We start from the raw sequence: 19,353 nt of genomic DNA on the forward strand, positions 1-19,353 counted from the left end.
TATTCTGCAGTGAGTACTCCCCTTAAATGAAGGTTCTACTGCTGGGAAAAATAACAAAAACAAAAGCTACCTTGAGTAACTGTCTGAATTACTTGTTTTTCTTTTGTTTGGTAGAGCACCCGTGCTCATGGTTCTTGCCACACTAGGAGGGGTTGATGTCCGTGCTTTTGATACACCTCTAAAACAGAATAAATATCCAATTAGTTATATAAACACAAATTTACACAAGGAAAGGCATTTATAAATTATATACAAAAATTAATTCAACAATCCACAACAATCAATTCACTGTATGAATAATACAACTTATTTCCTAAAATAAAGACAGAAAAGCTTTGCCATGAACTTACCTGCATTGGACTAAATATGATTCGAATCTTACACTGCCAAGCTAAATTGCACAGCCAGTCCCTTCCTGTTTCACTTGTTATCACACCAAAATATGGGTAGAACCCGCACTATTGATTATTTAGTATATTCGAAGGTCTTCTTTGACAGACTACAAGTCACTTTATAGTGTTGTCAGGGCTTTCAGAAAAATACAGGGTAGCTGAATGCAATGCAAAAAAGAATTTACAGAAGATACCATATTTGCAATATTTTGTGACAAATATGAAACAAGTAATATTTTCTTAATAGCCACAGACTTGACATAGGACGCATAATTCTCAGATAAAGCTTGGCAGACCTTCTTTCTCCAAAGCATATGTATGGGGGGGATGAAGAGGGGAAGGAAGGTCTGTCCAGCTGGACATTAGGGCCTAGTTTTTTTCTAGCTTGCCACAGTGTTTCAAAGTTGGCTTCAATAGTACATCCACAGAGCTGTGAAAGCTACCTTCCTCAAGACTCATGGGTTTTATGAGTCATTACACAATTAACAGCACGTCTTAAACATGCAGAACATTTTAGTGCTTGCTCTGGTCAGTGGTAAGAACATCAGAATTCCCTGTAAAATCTCAGAAGTACAAGGAAAAAAGATAGGAAGGGACATTCTTTTATCGTCAGTGATCAAGGACAGAATTTTTCTTCATTGCTCAAGAGAATTACCATTCACCAGGATTTCTTCTTGTTTGGCAAGGCTTCAGAGTGACTATGACATCTTGTGCCTGACCACCAAGTTTTTCTGTTCACATTCTTGAGCACTGATGCATAAACTAAATTTAAGTTGGGACAATCTCATGGACATTACGAAATATTAAAACAAGATCTCACAAAAAGTTAGTCACCAAGAGCCCAATCAGCAAAAAAAAACCCCAATAGTGATTTTTTCCAGATGAACCTAACTGCTCCTTTCAAAACTATAAACAGCTTACTCTTGGCTTGCTTTTCAAAATATAAAGAAAAGCATTCAGTTCCAATAACTTCAAATACAGCAATGACACAACTGATGATCAGTGTCATAACTCCTGAATTTTAGACGATTCATTGCATAAAGCCCGTTTTCCTTCATGTTGTGAATATAAGCTAAGGATGGTTTTTCAGTTCCTTCCACTAAGAACCAGTTACTCAAATACTTCAGTGGAAGAATGATCAAATGATTAAGAATAAAAATGGAAACCAGGAACTAAATTTAAGAGTAAATCAAGTGAAAATTATATTTAGAAAACTTAGTCAAGTTTAACAAGAATAGCTTTTACATTCAACAGGTAAATTGGAACTATCAAAAATTCTGTCTCACTGGGCAGAACACCAGCTTTCTCCTTCAGTTCTCTTTTGCGCCCTCTTACCTGGCAAAAGAGATTCTAAAGATGATTTTATTTAAAACATTGTGTAGACTGAAAAGCACTACATAGGTTTTAATTCTGAAATAACATTAAAAGTTATGTCAGTTTTTCAGAAGCTACAGAATTCCAGGATAAAAGTTCTAAGTGTAACTTACATTATGATGTTACAAGTACACATAACAGTACAGATGCTAAAAACTATCATGCGTTATTTCCTCCATCTCATTTTAGATTGGAGACAGACCATGCCTTAAATACAAGTAAAATTCATTAAAGCTCAATAGTGCAGAAAAATATACTGGACTTTTATTTTATTTGTTATGGAAGCTAGAAAAATGTATAAAAATAACTCAACTGCAGACACAGAAATGGTAGATCTCATGAATCAGGGATGATCAAACAACAAGGACCATAATTGTGTCCCACTTCCTGTTTAGAGAATTCCAAATAATTTAAACCAAACTGTTCTAACCTATTAATGAATCACAGTTTTCTTCAGATTTCTAAATTTGGGACCAACACACTACTTTTTCAAAACTGAGAGCATTAATTTCTTAAATTGAAATCTGTTCAGGATACACTTTGAATCAATAATTTCCTACATAACGCAAGGAATACTTAAAAAAAAAAAGTCCTAGATATTTGAAAGAAATTAACGTGAAAAATAGTGCACTTCTCTTTCCTGTATTTCAGCTGTTCACTTCTTTAAAATACATATAATAATATACCCTTACCTTTCTAGGGTCTCTAAAAAAAGTCAATTGATACTTTAATAATATATGTATATTAGAGAAGATTCCCCAAAATCAGTGACTTAAGAACATGATTTGAATGTACAATATGGCACATCGGTTACCAATGAAACCAGGAAAAAATAAAAAACAAACAAAACAAACAAACAAAAACACATTGAAAGTGCACTGTCTATCCTGTCTGTTGAGCAAGGTGGTCACATGAAAAGTTAGAACTTTATTAAGGTTTAACAGGGCTCCATAACTCCAAAATACTCAAAAATAGATTTGTTTATATGCAGATATATTTTTCTTTCTAAAAATGCAGGAAAAAAAAAACCAGCTATTTTCAGACTGAAATAGAAGCTTAATATTAGTATTATAGTTAACTGCAATGATTTCTGCTATTTCAACAAGTAAATCAATAGCAGAAAGCTGCTACTGTCTAAAACTTCACGCACCCCAGATCTGGACACTAGAATTAGCACCAGGTTTAGTGTATATTTGATTACAAATCTTGAAACTGGATCCATAATTTGCAATCTGATCTATGGAGACAGATGTCTTCCAACACTGCCAGACATTCTTGATTATCTCCGTTTCTGTCACTACAGCTTGGTCTCCCAGTCTGTCCAACTTCTGCTATTTCTATCCATTTGTCCAGTAGGTATAAATACATAACTACATACATAATTATATATTCTACATATTAAGTAATGTAATATATATATGTGTGTGTATAATTATATATATATATATGTATATGTATACAACATACATATATACCTGTTCTAAGATGTATAATGAGAAATACTGATGGAGCCTGACAGCAGGTGAAGCTGTCACAGTGCTATCTTTAATCCTTAAAGTTCTGACATACCTTTACAGGCATTTATTATCCTGTGCAATTTCAGAAGAATTAAGACTGAAGGTGACCTCTCTTCCTAAGCAACCTATATTATGCCTCTAGTTGAATTGCCACTGCGTGCAAAATCCAAAGCCTAAACAAATTTGTATGAGAAGCATACCTTTTCCATTCATACACTTGCAATTTGGTTGTATTTTGCAATGGAATATTGAAATATCAAGTTTGCTTCCTAGACAGGGTATTTTCAGATATTCTTGATAGCTATCACCATCACTCACAACTGCTAATACTTCAGTGCAAAATCGTATGCCTCCAATGACTAACGGCATGCATACCAAAGTCCAGGAACCTCTACTATAAACTGTCATCATCTGCATTGCTGTGCTGAATTTAACAACGGCTAGTAGCTATTCGCATTTGTCCAGTGCTGTCGGCAAGTAACATACTCAACAACCTCCTGCAAGGAAGACACATTCAATCCACAATTCCAGTGGTCCTTTGAATAAGTACAACATAAACAGTGAGGATGTGAATAGCAGAATAAATGCATATACTCCTAAAGAAATTCTGTCAAGAAGAAAAGTCAAGTCCCTGCTCTACAGAGAAGGGATACTTGTAAGCACATTTAGGAACTCACCAAGCAGAATTTTCAACATCTTAGTAACGTATTATAAAATGAAAAATTGACCTATTTTTGAAGGTACACAGACAGGATTCATGACTAACCAACTATGAAAAAGAACACACGCCAAAAAAAAAAACATCTATCTAAAAAGCTACTCATTCTCCTTTATTCCTTTTGCTTCTTAAAATAAGAATTCAAGTTCAAACATTCTCGCCTTGTCTAAAAAATACCTCGGCTTTGGTTACAACACTACCACAGCATTACAAGATTTAGACATGTTTCTATCTCTTAAACCATTGTATTCCAAATATGGGCTATATAATTGGAATTTATACAATTTATTCTAGTAATTACTCCTAATTACTCTTCTGTAGTATATTTTGAGGTATTATTTATGAAGAATCAGCCCATTTGAATTTGGCACCTTCCAAATTACATGGAAGCATTAACTACAATGCAACTATTTCCTTTTTAAAAGATTGGAACACCTTTTCTTTCAAAGCAGCTTTGATTTTAATCTTTCATCATAAAGCCTGCCTTGCTTACATTCTTGGACTATCATAGCTATCTTACAGAAGGAGGGAAAGTAAATATTTGACTTTAAAAACACAATAAATTTCCTTTGTCATAAAACATTTGCCTGTGAGGCAGATATTTGTACAGTTATCAGTTGTTCTACAGGCTTAAATGTTTACTTCAGCTCTGCATCATATAACTTCATTTTCACCTCGGGTTTACAGAGTATATTACTCTTAGTCTAGAATCAGTGACGGAAGAAATCAAATCTGAAAAAGCGGTTTTCATCACCTTTCCATTCCTACAATGAAGCAGTTTACCTAACAGATACTTATACTAATTATATTCCCACAACATTTATACTGAAGACATACTGGGCAGCAGGTATCTTTCAAGGTCACACTTTTACTATTCAAATGGTTTTGAGGAACGTTTCTGTAAAACAGATAAACCAAGCAGATTAGTAATACTTCTTTATAGGCAACAACTCATTCGGTCTTTTGATGGTACTCTTTGTTTTTTTATCAGTGTCATAAAACCTTTGCACATGTCTTCCAGTTTGCAGTGGTTGGCCTAACTTGTCCATCTTACTATTAAAATAAATGAAGGGGTACTCATAACTTAAATAGCAGTCTGTGAATCTCCTTATCACCAAAAAAAAAAGTACAAATATTTGTACTTCCAGAGAATTCCTATTTACTAAAAAAGGCATTTACCTGGCACAAATCAGACTTTAATAATCGAGCAAGCAAACGGGGTGTGTGTGTGTTCTTACATTAAAAAGAAGAATATTTCATAGACTTATAATTGTATTAGGTCTCCAATATACATATTAAAAAACAAATAAAAAAAAACTGTTGCTAGTTTTCCTTACAGTCTGCCCAACGCTCTCACATTTAGGCTTTTTTGTTTTAAGAATACTTTTTATAATGTCAAATTCATCACACCTAGACAAGGAGGCTCATATTTACAAGATATACCAACTTTATTACAATGGTAGAAAGTAAAAGATATAAGTACAAGTCTTGTGGACTTTAGGGTTAACAAGAAGGAAAAAAAAAATCTTTTTTTTTTTTTGTAAAGGCTTAATGTTGTGCCAAAAGACAGTAATATGCCTTCCATTTTCTTTTATAGAGATAAAAAAAAAGACCAGACAAAGCCTGAAAGAAAAACAATTGTTTTGATTATCAGAACACCCACTCACAATAGACAGCACCATATACACAGGCAATACTTCTGGCAATACTTTTTTTGTTTTTAATACTACTATGTATAACAATTCCACAATGGAAAGCCTTGGTAGAGTATCAAAGACTAACAAACCAAAAAAAAAAGACATTATCCCCCCCTCCCACCTGTGATCATAAGAAAAACTGTATCTCTTGAGAAATCACAGCTTGTATGAGGAAAATCAAGACTTCATGTGAAATTTTGCTTTATTATGTCAATACAGTAAACTTGCAAAAATTAAATTATATCTTCACTCCCATCTTGGTAATGTAATAAAATGTTTCTTCTTATTGCCAAAAAATAGTATATAAGCCCCTAGTGAAACATGATGAAACAATCTGAGCATTTTTATTGATCTTTCTGAAATCAGAGAACTATAAACAAACAAACCAAAATTGATGGAAATGTCTGGGCAGCTGAAGATTAGCTTTTCTACAAGTTTTCTACCACTCAAGGGAAGTTATAAGGAAAACAATGAACAAAAATAATAATGAAAAAGCTATACTTTTACACCAAGAGAAATAACTTTCTAAACTTACTGTGGAGTTCTCTGACTCTTGTTATATAACCTTAATAAACTGTAATGCCAGGAAAATTACTAAACAGCTAATTACTGTCAAGGAAGCTCACTATTTTTGATATAGCTTTTAATATCTCAAAAAAAAAAAAAAAGAAAACAAAAGAAAAAGGAGCTTGTGTACCTCCAACATTTATATCATACAACTTCTCATGCTGCTTCTGCAATAACAACATATTAAAAGTCATTGAGCCTATAAATTTTGCCAGGTAATTTGGGTTTTGGAAATCTTCTCTTGGGAACCTTGCAATCCGTATTACATCTGTAAAGAATCAAAGGAAATCTCCTCATAAGGAACAAAATTCAACAATACTAAATGATATTCCTTCATTATGAAGCCAGAAGGGAACACCGAGATTTCGGTCTGACAATTTAGCCCCCAAACAATGCGGGACATCAGATAAGTTCCCCTACTGTTCCTCTTCCCACTGCTCCTCCCAAACAGATGTTCTTGTTCAAACCAATTAACTCCGGAAATGCTTAATCAGTTCCTGTTTGACCAAATACATATTTCCCAGGGATCGAGAAGCAGGACCAAGATTTTTGACACTGCATGACACTTACTCCTACCTGTCATGATTGTCTTAGTTCTTTCTGAACTTTAAACGATCAACATTATCTGCAAACTCTGGGCACCTGCAGTGTAGAATACTGTAGACAGTAACCTAGCAGCACTCACAACTGCCAAAAGGAAGAACTGCAGTATCCCTTCCACACTTAAAGACACACACACACACACACACACAAAAAAAAAAAAAGTGAAGCCCTTTCATGTACTAATGACCAAAAGTGCAATCATAAGAATCATAAGAATCTTCTGAAATGCGAATACCACTACAACACTTATTTACCTTTATTTCACTGAACAAAGCTGTGGAAGTTACAGTCTTATTGAAAGGAAGTGAAGTACTCTAAAGATATGTTGTTTTTAAAGGCTGCACATGCTGTATGCAAACATAAGTGGAATTTAAAATGTATTGACACTGGTTAGGTAAGCAGTTCACACTGCACTTCAGCTGTACTGGGTGTGCCACTGACAGACATGACTCCCAGTCATGGGAGTGGGCTTAACATCAAATAGCAAAATTTATCTGAGAAAAATAAAACAAAATAAGTCATTTCTAAGGGTACATTTGCCATACTGAAAAACGTAACAATTTTCCAAGCCACAATAAAAGAAATATTACTGTTCACATATGAAATATGCAGAGATGAGAAATTAATCTGTATGTGCAAAAGATCTCTGGCTGGCCACAAAGAGTTTGTTTTTGCTATGGAAACATGGGGGGGTGGAGTCTGGCTGTTTGCTTAGCCTTAGGAAAAATTGGGTAGGTTCTTCCTATCCTCCTGAAGTTCGGATTATTTCTAACAGCTCACAAGAACTGCCCTACCCCTTAAAAAATGCAATACACGCTGCTAAATTCTGTGCTCTTATAAAATAAGCATCACACTTTGGATTTTAACATCACTCACTGTCAGAATATAAGCCCAGCAATTTATGTAGAATTAACTTTTCTTTTCCCTATTCTTCAACATGAAAAAGATGAAATCCTGTATTCACTCAAGTGAATGGAGGTTTTCCTACTGACTGCAATAGAGACCCACTACTCTTGCGCTCTCACTTGCTTCTCCAGGACTCATAAATGATGCCCTTATGCCACACTCCCATCCATATTTATTAACTGGACGTTACCCTGTTCAGGCAGAAAACTCTTTACAGCTGAGCTCAGCTGACCCATCCTGACCTACATGTACCAGCTAAGTCTCACTAATGCTAGCCTAGCTTATGCTGATGATGTTGTAGTGCAGTCCTTTACTTGGGGAGAAAAAGAAGAGAAATAGTATTTGAAAAAAAAGTTTATATAATCTGGTTGCATTTCTGTTCCTATAAAATAAAAATTAATAGTGTAATATTGGAGTTGAATTTCATATTAAAACAAGCTACAGAATTTTTCCTTTATAAAGCTAAACACTTGAAAGACCCAGTTTGTTTTAGCCTTCACCTTTAACAGAAGTGTATCAATAGCTTCAGATGCCTGTCACAATAGTTTCAGACGGCAGTTCAAGAGTGCCACCTAAAGAGCAAGAGGAAAACTGCATGCCTGTGTATTTTAATTACTTGTGGTTGTTACATTAGCCGACAAAGTTGTTTCTTGTCCCTTCACATATTCATCACAATGAACTGGTACCATGATTCTACAGAAAGAAGCAGTGTTTGATTAGGCCGCCCACCTTACTAATATCGATCTAATTCATCCTTGACATCGCGCATTATAATTGTAATTCTATCAAGCCTTACTACCTCTGTGTCAAATCTGGAATTACAACAATCTACACAAAAAATGGAAGATTTCACTTTATACATAAAACCCCACAAAAATAGGGAGTGAATAACACTTCAGGAGCTCATTTCTTATACCAAAGACTAGAATTCAACCAGGTCAAAACAAGTATGTAGGAATATTGAATATTTACCAAAAAAAAAAAAAGTAAAACAAAACAAACAAAAAAGCATTGTCTCTCAACATTCTGAACATTTGAAAAACTGCACTTAAAACAGGATATTTGAAACACCATGCTCAGTCAATCAGATCATTAGCAGCTCATAAGGAAGAGCTATTTTCATTCTGACTTTAGGATACTGACTGTTAGTGTCTCACTCCCTACTCTGATGTAATTTTATCACAGGTAAGTATAAATGCTGGAGGTATTTCAGTAGAACCCTAAACATTTCAACCCCCCCTTTCTCCCCCAATACTGAGGCTGAGAGGATTAAGGTCAAAATTGTCACTAGTGACCAAACTGAGACGCCTAACTTTTCCATGTTGTTGGTACTCCTACATCTCCTTGCTTCAACATAACTCATGACAAATTTGTTATCAGAAGTGAATACAGCATAGCCAAAAGAAAGGGAAAGAATTATTAGGTTTCAGAATGCTTAGGAAAGGGACACATTAAATTGCCTTCTATCGATGACAAGGCCAGTTAGTATAATGACCAAGAAATCACATGGACTGCTTAGCAAAGATGAGAACTTTTTTTTTTTTTTTTTTAAAGAACAGAGAAGTGAGAAGGACTGCAGGCAGAACACAGTAATCACATACTTGTACTGGGTCTGACTGGGATGTGGAGATAACTTTCCCTGCAGCAGCCCATACAGTGCTGTGCTCTGCATGTGTAGCTAGAACAGCATTGGTATCACACCAGCTTGTGTCTATTGCTGAACAATACTGGCACCACATCAGGACTCCCTCCAAGACCCCAAAAGCCAGCAGGCTGGGGTGGGCAAGAGGTGGGGAGGGGACATCACCAGGGCAGCTGACCTAAACCAACCAAAGGGATATTCCATGCCATACAGTGTCACACACTTAGCAATAAAAGGTAGGAAAAGGGAAGGAGAGAGGGGGCTCTCGTTATGAAGATGTCTGTCCTCCCAGACAACCGCTACGTGTATTGAGGCCCTGCTTCCTGGGACATGGCCGAACACTGCTCATTGATGGGAAGTAGAGAATAATTTCTCTCTCTGTACTTCTGTGCAGCCTTCACTTGTGTCTTTTCTTCCCTCTTCCTTTTCCCTTTAATTAAATTATCCTTATCTCAGTGCACAAGGTTTTTTTTTCTTTTTTTTTTTCTTTCCAGCATACTTTTATCTCCCCCTCTTCTGAGGAGGAAGGGGGATGAGAGCAGTTGTGGTGGAGCTCAGCTGCCCAGAAAGGTAAAACCACCACAGTCTTTTTTGGCACCCAACGTGGGGCTCAAGGAATTTGAGATAAGGAGGATATTTCACAGAACTAATGGGCAAAACATGGACTGGATGTTGTTTATGAATGTAATAATTGTGAAGAATGTGTTTTAGTAATGTGAATGGACAAGGGGTGGAGTTTGTGTAAATTGTCAACTTTGTGATGATGTTATGTCTCTTATGGTGTGGGGTATTTTTTCTTTTTTATGCAAATGAACTTTGTGAAGACTGTGATGATTGTCATTTAAGAGTATATTGTGATTATTCTTAAATATGCTTTTCACAGAGGTGAGGTGTGGAACGTATTGGGTTTATGTAGCAAGGTTTTGGTAGTGGGGTAGCTGCAGGGGTGGCCTCTGTGAAGCTGCCCCATGTTAGATAAGGGCCTGTTTCAGCTGGCTCTAAAGGGACCCACCACTAGCCAGAGCTGAGCCAATAAGCAATGTTGTTTGCACCTCTGTGAGAGCAGATTTAAGAAAGGGAAAAAAAAAAATCTGCTGCACACAGCAGCTGGGAGAGTGAGCAGTGAGAAGCAGCCCTGCAGACCCCCAGGTCAGTGCAGCAGGAGGTCAGGAGGTGCTCCAGGCACGCAGCAGCAGTTCCCCTGCGGCCTGTGGAGAGGCCCCTGGTGGAGCAGGCTGTCCCCCTGCAGCCCATGGGTCCCACACGGAGCAGATCTCCACGCTGCAGCCCGTGGAGGAGCCCCCGGTGGAGCAGGTGGATGTGGCCTGGAGGAGGCTGCGGCCCATGGAGAGCCCCCGCAGGAGCAGGCCCCGGGCCGGAGCTGCAGCCCGTGGAGAGGAGCCCACGCAGGAGCAGGGGGTCTGGGGGGAGCTGCCGCCCGTGGGGGACCTGTGCTGGAGCAGTTTGCTCCTGGCGGGATGGACCCCGTGGTATGGAGCCTTGTGGGAGCAGTTCTGGAAGAGCTGCTGCCTGTGGGCAGCCCACACAGGATCAGTTTGAGAAGGACGGCATCCCGTGGGAGGGACCCCACGTGGAGCAGGGGCAGAGAGTGACTGTGAAGGAGCGATGGAGATAAAGCGTCAGGGACTGACCTCAGTCCCCATGCCCCTGCACTGCTTGGAGGGAGGAGGTAGAAGAAGGTGGATGAGAGGAAGGTGGTTTTATTTTTTGTTTGTTTGGTCTTGTTTCTCACTGCTCTAGCTTGTTAGTAATAGGTAATAAATGTCTTTAATCTCCCTACGCTGAGTCTGTTTTGCCTGTTACGATACTTGTGGAGTGATCTCCCCATCCTTATCTCAACTCTCGAGCCGTTTTCCTGTCTTTTCTCCCCCTTCTCTTTGAGGAGGGGGAGTGAGAGAGTGGTTGTGGAGGAGTTCAGCTACCCAGCTGAGTAAAACCACCCCACTCCCTCACAATAATCTGAATCACTTTTACTCAATTTTACTATTCTGAAGGGAAGATACAGGAAAAGACAGCAGCAAGAAGAGAAAAGCAAAAGTTTGATGCACGGCAAAGAAAACCAAAGGTCTCACAATACAGGGCAAAATAAAAACCCGTTTCCAGTTCCAATGTGTTTCTTCATTTAACACTGAGAATAACATTCCTCTTTGATTTCAAAGGCTTTCATCCTGACCTCTCAGTGTCTTCCCTTCATTTTCCACAGTTCTGATGTTCAATAAAAGTCAATTTAATCTTCACCATGCCCTGTCCCCTCTGCCAAGGCTGCTGTTCAGAACTCTTTCTACGAATAGGAAGGCCACCTTGCATAAGCTTGCTGTAAGGGTATGAACAAGGAGAGCGTTTGCTCTTTTATCGTATCTAGTCGAGGAGCTTTTCCAATACAACGACGGATAATAAGAAAGGGAGGCAGTGATGGGAACCAAGTCTGGTGAGTCACATTAATTTAGTAGAGCAGGTGAGAATGCAGGAATGTTTATTCCAGCAATTATCTGATTGAGGACTTCTAAGTTGGTAGACAATCACAAGAAACAAACCTCTCAGTCAAACTATTTGGTGGGCTAACAAGCTACAGGTACCACTTTCAGGAAGGATGAACCTTGTAGCTGGTGAGACTGTGAAACACAGGGCCCCAGATTGGGATGATGCAGGAAACTGTAGAGCTCTGCAAATCCCTAAGGGATGTATAGGGAGAAGGGCGAACTGGAAGAACAAAAGGGGAATACATAGAAAAGAGTATAAAAGGGCTGGCTGGCTGCATGTAAAACAGGGCCAGTCACACTTGTCTGGCCAAGCCCTGCAACTGAACAGAGCAGTCTGTCCTATTTTCTCATCATCAAATCTTTTCTTAACTCTGTATTCACACTCTCTTTCCTGTGTGTGTGCTGCAATGCAGGCCAGGGATCTGGGCAGGGACGTTGGGTGTACAGAGGGGCCAAACTGGTACTCAAAGAATCAACAAATGTGTGTGTTTGTGAACCCTGACAGTGCTGCATGTGTGCCTGTACTAGTAACCTCCCTTCACTATGAGCCAGAGAGGAGGAATGGATCTTGGCTGCCTATGTCTGTTTTACATGAGTCTTGTTGAAGGCAGCCCTCGGCTGGGCAGCCTGCCTGACCAGCCTTGTCAGAGTCCTGTCTCTATGTGTGCCTGGGGTACGAGCTCAGCTTTACTGCTGGTTGAACCTGAAATGTGGAAAGCTGCAGCTGTACTCCAACACAGCCAGGGCAGAGATCTCAGGTCCCTGCAGGTGACAGGAGAAGCAGTCCTGGGCCAGAGCAGCTGGAGGAGGCAGCCACTGCCTTCGCTTTTTACCTCACTTAATGTTTGCCTTTTAGTAAAACCGTATGTCATGGTTAGGACACTTAACTTATTAGGATACTGGAGAAAATACACTCAGACACTCACTCCCTCAGGTCTGTGCCTCAACGACACAGTATGAGTGGGCAGAGCAAGGAAGAACAGAACTGTGTCCTCATGCTACATGGTGTTAGGATCGAAGGATAAGAGCTGTAATTTGTACTTGTGCATAACTCATAAGACTTGAGAGTGATAAATGAAAAATCACAAATTTTATGCAATAAATAAAGCTGTTCATCCCCATGAGTTATTTCAGAATATCTTTTCTTCCTCACAAACTTAAGCTGCTGTTTTTCTCCATCTTATACAGAGTTCATCCAAATTGATACTCATACTTTATCGGAAGAAATCATCTTCAATCACCAATGATATAACTGCAAACAGTTTCTTCTTTTATTTTTATGTTTTCTCTCACTGCTTCTTGGAGCCCCTCAATGCTCTTCAAAACTTCTTGAAGCCAAAACTTTACAGAAAACCCTTGGTATCACCAGCAGGTGAAGAGAGGTGATCCTTCCACTCTACTCAGCATTGGTGAGGCTGTACCTGTAATACTGTCCGTCCTGTCCCATCCCGTACCTGCCCCAGTACAAGAGAGGCCTATACGTAACGCAATGAGTCCAGCAGAGGGCTACCAAGATAATCAAGGGACTTGAGCATTTCTCTTTTGAGGAGAGGCTGAGAACTGTTCAGCCTGCAGAGGAGGCTCAGGGAGGATCTCACTGCCTATAAATACCTGAACGGAACGTGCAAAGAAGACAGAACTAGTCTCGTTTCAGTGGTGCCTAGAGCCAGGACAAGAGGCAATGGGCATAACCTGCAACACAGAAGGTTCCGTCGCACTATCAGGAAGCATGTCTTTACTGTGCAGGTGATGGAGCCCTGGCATAGGCTGCCCAGAGAGGGAGATCTTCAACAGCTGCCTGGACATGGTCCTGGGCAGCCTGCTCTGGGTGCCCCTGCTTGGGCATAGGAGTTGGACCAGATGGCCTCCAGAGGTCCCTTCCAACCTCAACCATTCTGTGATTCTGTTGCACTACTTTTTTTTTTTTCATTACATACATTTCTTCTGTGAGAGTGTGCACTGAATATCCCCCTAACAAATATCAGTAACAGCCTTAAACACGTTACCCGCAATTACCAGCCTTAAACCCGCAATTTCAGGGAACTCTAGTAATGTACATCTACCATTTCTTGTTGCTGTTGTAGAGCACGGGATTCTGTTGCCTTACTTCTGCTCATTCATTCGTTGCCTCTTATGCATTTTAAGGGGCAGGTAGGAGTGAAGGTGTGCATCCTTTTGTGTTAAGAGGAAAGATCCTGTCACAATTGGCTTGTGGTCCACGGCAGAGGCCTCTTTTATTTTATTTTCATGAAATGAGAGAAGTGGTAGTTTGGCAGTATGCCTGGTAGTTTTCTCCTTTTCTCTTTAAGTCCTTCCACTTTTACAAAGAAAAAAAAAATACAGGACTCCAACCATTTTTGTCTGTTCTATAACTTCCTAATTTTCATATCTAGTTTTATCACTTTACCTCCTTTGCTGTTATTTTAACATTACAAAATGCAACTTTGCCTTCTCCAACATTCCTTAAGTATTAACTGCATTTATAAATAAAGGATGAATTCAAAGCAATGCACTTCTGAAGCTTGCAGAAAACAGAAGGAACACATAACCCACAGACACTTCTAGAACTAGCACAAAGTATAAAATAAGCTATAAATAGGAACTTACCCTGCTTGTGGGTTCACCATTCCCAGTGAGTTTTTATGAGCTGGTGATAATGTCTGAATTTTGCTCCCACTGGACCCAGACGAAGACAATGCTTTACCTGAAGAGGCACCTTACAGTTGAAAGTAATAAGGGAAATATAAGAAAGCATAAGATTCTGTTATTGGAATGATACAATTAACAATATATTTATTGTAAAACTCAAAAGAAGAGTTTTAGAAATATTATACATTATATACATATAATAAATACATTCTTCTTGTATTAAAAAATATCAAGATACTAGCACAAAACAAGTATGCTTCCAAAAGTGTATAGCAGATATGCAATTGAGAAAAAATATTCTAATAATTGGATCTGTTTCTTCAGAAAGAAAAAGGAAAGAAGTCTAGAATCAGTAAATGTACATACAGAACCCTATTGTTATCTGAAAAAAGAATAAGTCTGCAAAATATTTTTATAAATTTATGATTATATTCAGCATACAAATTAGTAGAGAATACAGCAATAGAAAAATCTGATGTAAAAAGATCAGAATTAGATATAATCATGCATTACTTCACAGAATGATTTTGCAGGTTCAAATCAGAAAATTCCTTATTTGACCTGATATATAAAACAAGAGCCCTACATGCTTAAGAGTCTTGTTGGATAGGGGCCAATCTGCAGCCATTCCATTTGTTTATTTTGCAAACAAATGCTTGCAGTTCAACAATAAATTTGGATGGGGCTTTGGGCAACCTGGTCTAGTGGGAAGTGTCCCTGCCCATGGCATGGGAGTTGGAACTAGATGGTCTTTATGGTCCATTCCAACCCAAAGCATTCTGTGATAGACATCGTATAAGTAGTTAAAAAAAAATCAGGTTACAAAAAACATTGATTTAAAAATTGTATCTGGAAAAACAGAAGCCATCTTCTCCTCTCATGAAACACTAAGCTCCTCCTGTGAATTTTTTACTCCTTCAATTTAAATCACTGAGCAACACTGCAGAAATCCTTCCAGCTATTATACTATTTTTACTACATAGTTTGATAACTAGTATTTAGAAAAGAAATGCAAAATTGCTAACATTAATTTCTTACCTACACCTGTTTTGCTAACACCACTTGGCTGTGGTAAGCGTGATGATGATGGTGTTGATCCTGCAGAAGGCGTCTTCTTAACTGCAGCAGGCTTGTACTGTAACAAAATACAGCCTAGAAATTTAAGCAATTAAATCAAACTATCTATGTAACATGATAGGTAGTTATCTCAGGCAGGAAGGGAAAACAAACTATGATTACTTAGTAACTAACTTGTTTCTGGTACAGGGGTCACACAAGCAGTTTCTGCTGGTCTTCTTTCTTATAAAGAAATGATACTAGTAGGAAAGATTGTCCAACTTACTGGTTTTGGTTTTTTTCGTTTAACTGCATGTTTTGTGTTTTTTCCACTTTTCTACTGCTTTTATTTTTTTCCATTCATATCTCACAAGCTTAACATTACCACCTCATAACCTGGTAATTTTAAAAAGAATATTCAAGGGCAAAATCATTTTTGCCTTTTAAATCCTACTCTCATGTGTGCTCTCAGCCAGTCCAACGTGCTTCAGAATAAAGTGCAAGAATCACCAGACTAACTGCTTGTGTCTGTTTACTCTTCAAAGATTTCAGAAAAAGTTTCACCACCAAATGAAGACACACGCTTTAATTCTTCATTTGTTTTAATCACAACTTAACTATTGCAGTTCTTACCCTGATTTGCTTGACTTCTCTAAACCTCTATTTAAACAAAAATATAATAATGCTGTACCTTTATTTGTTTAGTCTGGAGAAGAGAAAACTCAGGAGAGACCTTATTGCTCTCTACAACTACCTGAAAGGAAGGTGTGGGGAGCTGGGGGTCGGCCTCTTCTCACAGGTAACTAGTGATAGGACTAGAGGGAATGGCCTCAAGTTATGCCAGGGGAGGTTCAGGTTGGAAATGAGGAGACATTTCTTCTCAGAAAGAGCAGTCAGGCATTGGGATGGGTTGCCCAGGGAGGTGGTGGAGTCACCGTCCCTGGGGGTGTTTAAGGAAAGGGTTGGATGTCGTACTTTGGGACACGGTTTAGTGGGTGATATTGGTGGTAGGTAGACGGTTGGACCAGATAATCCTGAAGGCCTTTTCCAACCTTAATGATTCTACGATTTTTATTTGTCCACTTAAGCAACAGCCTTGAACTGGATTCAGAAGACTTGCACAACAGAAATTAAACTGTCAACAAAAACTACATTTACACTTCCTGCTACTACCCTTATCTGTCATTTTCACAAATCTCCAAATTACATCTATGACTGTTTTTGGCTTCTCAGCTGCTGCCATCTGATTTACAAATCTCCAGTTGCAACTCTCATAAGAGACCGAAAACCTCTTCCACGCTTAGGTTCTAATAAAATAATATTTTAGTGTCTAAAACAATAACATTACAGAATAAAATGGTTAATTTAAGGGCAACAAAATATTAAACAAGTTTGATTTTATATCCAATGCAAATTACAATTTAAGAAAAATGTTTCTGTTCACCTGTGTTCTAGTAGGAAGCTTCCCTTTGGTATCAGCTGCCAGTTTCCCCTTATTAGTAATACGTGCTGCTTGTTCCTTACAGAAATTGATGTGTCTGTCAGCTGCATTTTCATTAAATCTCCTCTGACAATATGGACACTGAATGTAATCTTAAAAACATAAAAGTCTAACATTAATAATGCATTTTAACAAGTGTTATTTAAAAAACAAAGTGTTTTAAAGTCTTTTAAAGACCAGCCCCAGCCCAGAGAAAATCAGCGTCTCTTAAATCTGAAAATGAAACACAGATTACTAGGGAAAAGATTATTGTCCACATGTAACACACAAGGTTGATGGATAAGAAGGAGAAGAGTGGTGGGGAATCAGAAAAAACTTATCTGAAATCAGAAATAGTTTGAGAGATGCTACTCAGCAGGGAAGGTGACCAAAGAGGTAGATCAACATGGCTGGGAATTTAGCTGGCAGAAAGTAGAGAAGAGGTTTAATAAAGAATCACAAATACAGTTCAGTTTGTTCAAGATATGAAAGTACATTGAAATCTTTCCCATACAGATAAGCTAAAGACAACAAATTCCCTTTCCTCTGGCAATTTTGAAAGAACTGAGTAATACCAACTGAAATACTGGAAATGACCATTTAAAAATAAATGAATAGAACCAGAAATATAACCTGATAACAAGATAACATGAATCAAAGAAAACACAGCGAAAATTAGGAGATAGGATAATTAGTGTCTGCATTATTTTTTCCAAGATAAATTTAGTCACACTATGAACAGTAATGCCTGCAGGAAATACTAACATTGGGAAAAAAGAAAAAAAAAAAGAAAGGCTAAGTATTTAAAATCCTAAAAGATCCCTCATCTACTTCTTGGAAATATACCCCTTAAAATACGCTGCCCATCAACAGTAAAGTGTTTGGGCTGCAGTTTCAGACAGATGTTTTAGTGCCTAGAGATATGAATGTTGAATTCCTCAGAATACAGTATTCTAAACCATAAACATCAACTTTGGAAGAGCTAGACACGAGCACAGCAGTTTAAATTAGTATGTTCCCAGGTGATTTTACAAGTGTATTAAAGAAAACAAAGACTCGTCATTGCCTCCAGAATGAATTAGATATTATACCATCCAAAATAAGATTGAGATTACGTTACTACTCCAAATACAGCTGATCTAGTTTAAATAGTTAGCCCTTACAATAAACAAAATTTCAAATAGGTCCAATGTTTAATGGCTGGCAAACTATGAATAGTGACTCAAGAAGGGAGAGCAAAGGCCACAGGAAGAACACAGAAATCCTTCACAGAAGTGATGGCATGGGGATCTCATGTGATAACAGCAATTGTTTATTTTTACATAAACTCCACTACTGTCAGAATACTCAAATACAAACTACACCTTAACAGATGGAAAGTCAGAAGCAACAGAATTAATAACCATGATCAAACTATGACAGGCCCCAGACAGAGAAGAAAAAAAAAAAAGGAATAAGAAATCCATGAAGCAAGCAACTACGGAAGCCCCTAAATCATGAAAAAGGCCATTTCTAACTAGGGCATGGCTCAATTCCAACCGAAGACCTCCAAAGCCCACTAAAGTAAATAGATCAGACAATAAAGGATTAACATGTACTCTTAAGTATGAGGGATTTTATGTTCATCCTTTGTAAAATGCTTAGCACCAGACAGCCACCTGGCTATCACAGTTGCAGAATGGTTGAGAATGAAAGCTATCTCTGAAGATCATCTGGTTCAACCCCCCTGCTCAAGCATGGACACCTGGAGGAGTTTGCCCAGGACCAGACAATACAGTTGGTACAAAAGAACTGTTAAGATTCAATATAAGCTTTATACAATACAAACTAATCAGATTAAAAACAAGCAGTATACATAACACAGCCAAGTTCAATGTAAATAGCGCTGACTTCAGAACCTTCTCATCATCTTCAGGCTATTCTGCACTATTTCTAAAGAAAATCCAACTGGGTGGCCTTCTCTGATGGAGTAACTGCATCAGTCAACACAGGAAGACCAACTGATGTCATCTACCTGGACTTCTGTAAGGCCTTTGACACAGTCCCATGTGAAATCCTGATCTCCAGTTTGGAGGGAGATGGACTTGAAGGGTGGACCATCTGATGGATATGGAATTGGCTGGATGGCTTCATCCACAGAGTTGCAGACAATGGCTCTATGTCCAGGTGGAGGCTAGTGACCACTAGTGTCCCTCAGGGGTCTATCTTGGGACTGATGTTGTTCAGTATCTTTATTAATGACAATGTCAGT

The 19,353-nt window shown here is 38.3% G+C and overlaps 1 protein-coding gene across 2 annotated transcripts in view; it reads right to left on the reverse strand.

The window, feature by feature from the left end:
* ZC2HC1A (zinc finger C2HC-type containing 1A) overlaps positions 1–19,353 on the reverse strand; it is a 43,888-nt gene that overhangs the window by 6,361 nt on the left and 18,174 nt on the right. For both annotated transcript variants that reach the window (XM_083824212.1, XM_083824213.1), the window contains 4 exons: positions 17,067–17,215; positions 15,605–15,701; positions 14,525–14,633; positions 71–178 (listed from right to left, as the gene is read on the reverse strand). In XM_083824212.1, coding sequence (XP_083680338.1) covers positions 71–178; positions 14,525–14,633; positions 15,605–15,701; positions 17,067–17,215 — 463 coding nt within the window. The remainder of the gene's footprint in view (positions 1–70; positions 179–14,524; positions 14,634–15,604; positions 15,702–17,066; positions 17,216–19,353) is intronic.

Source organism: Anser anser (genome assembly GCF_964211835.1).
Source record: "Anser anser genome assembly, chromosome: 2".
Taxonomy (NCBI): Eukaryota; Metazoa; Chordata; class Aves; order Anseriformes; family Anatidae; genus Anser; species Anser anser.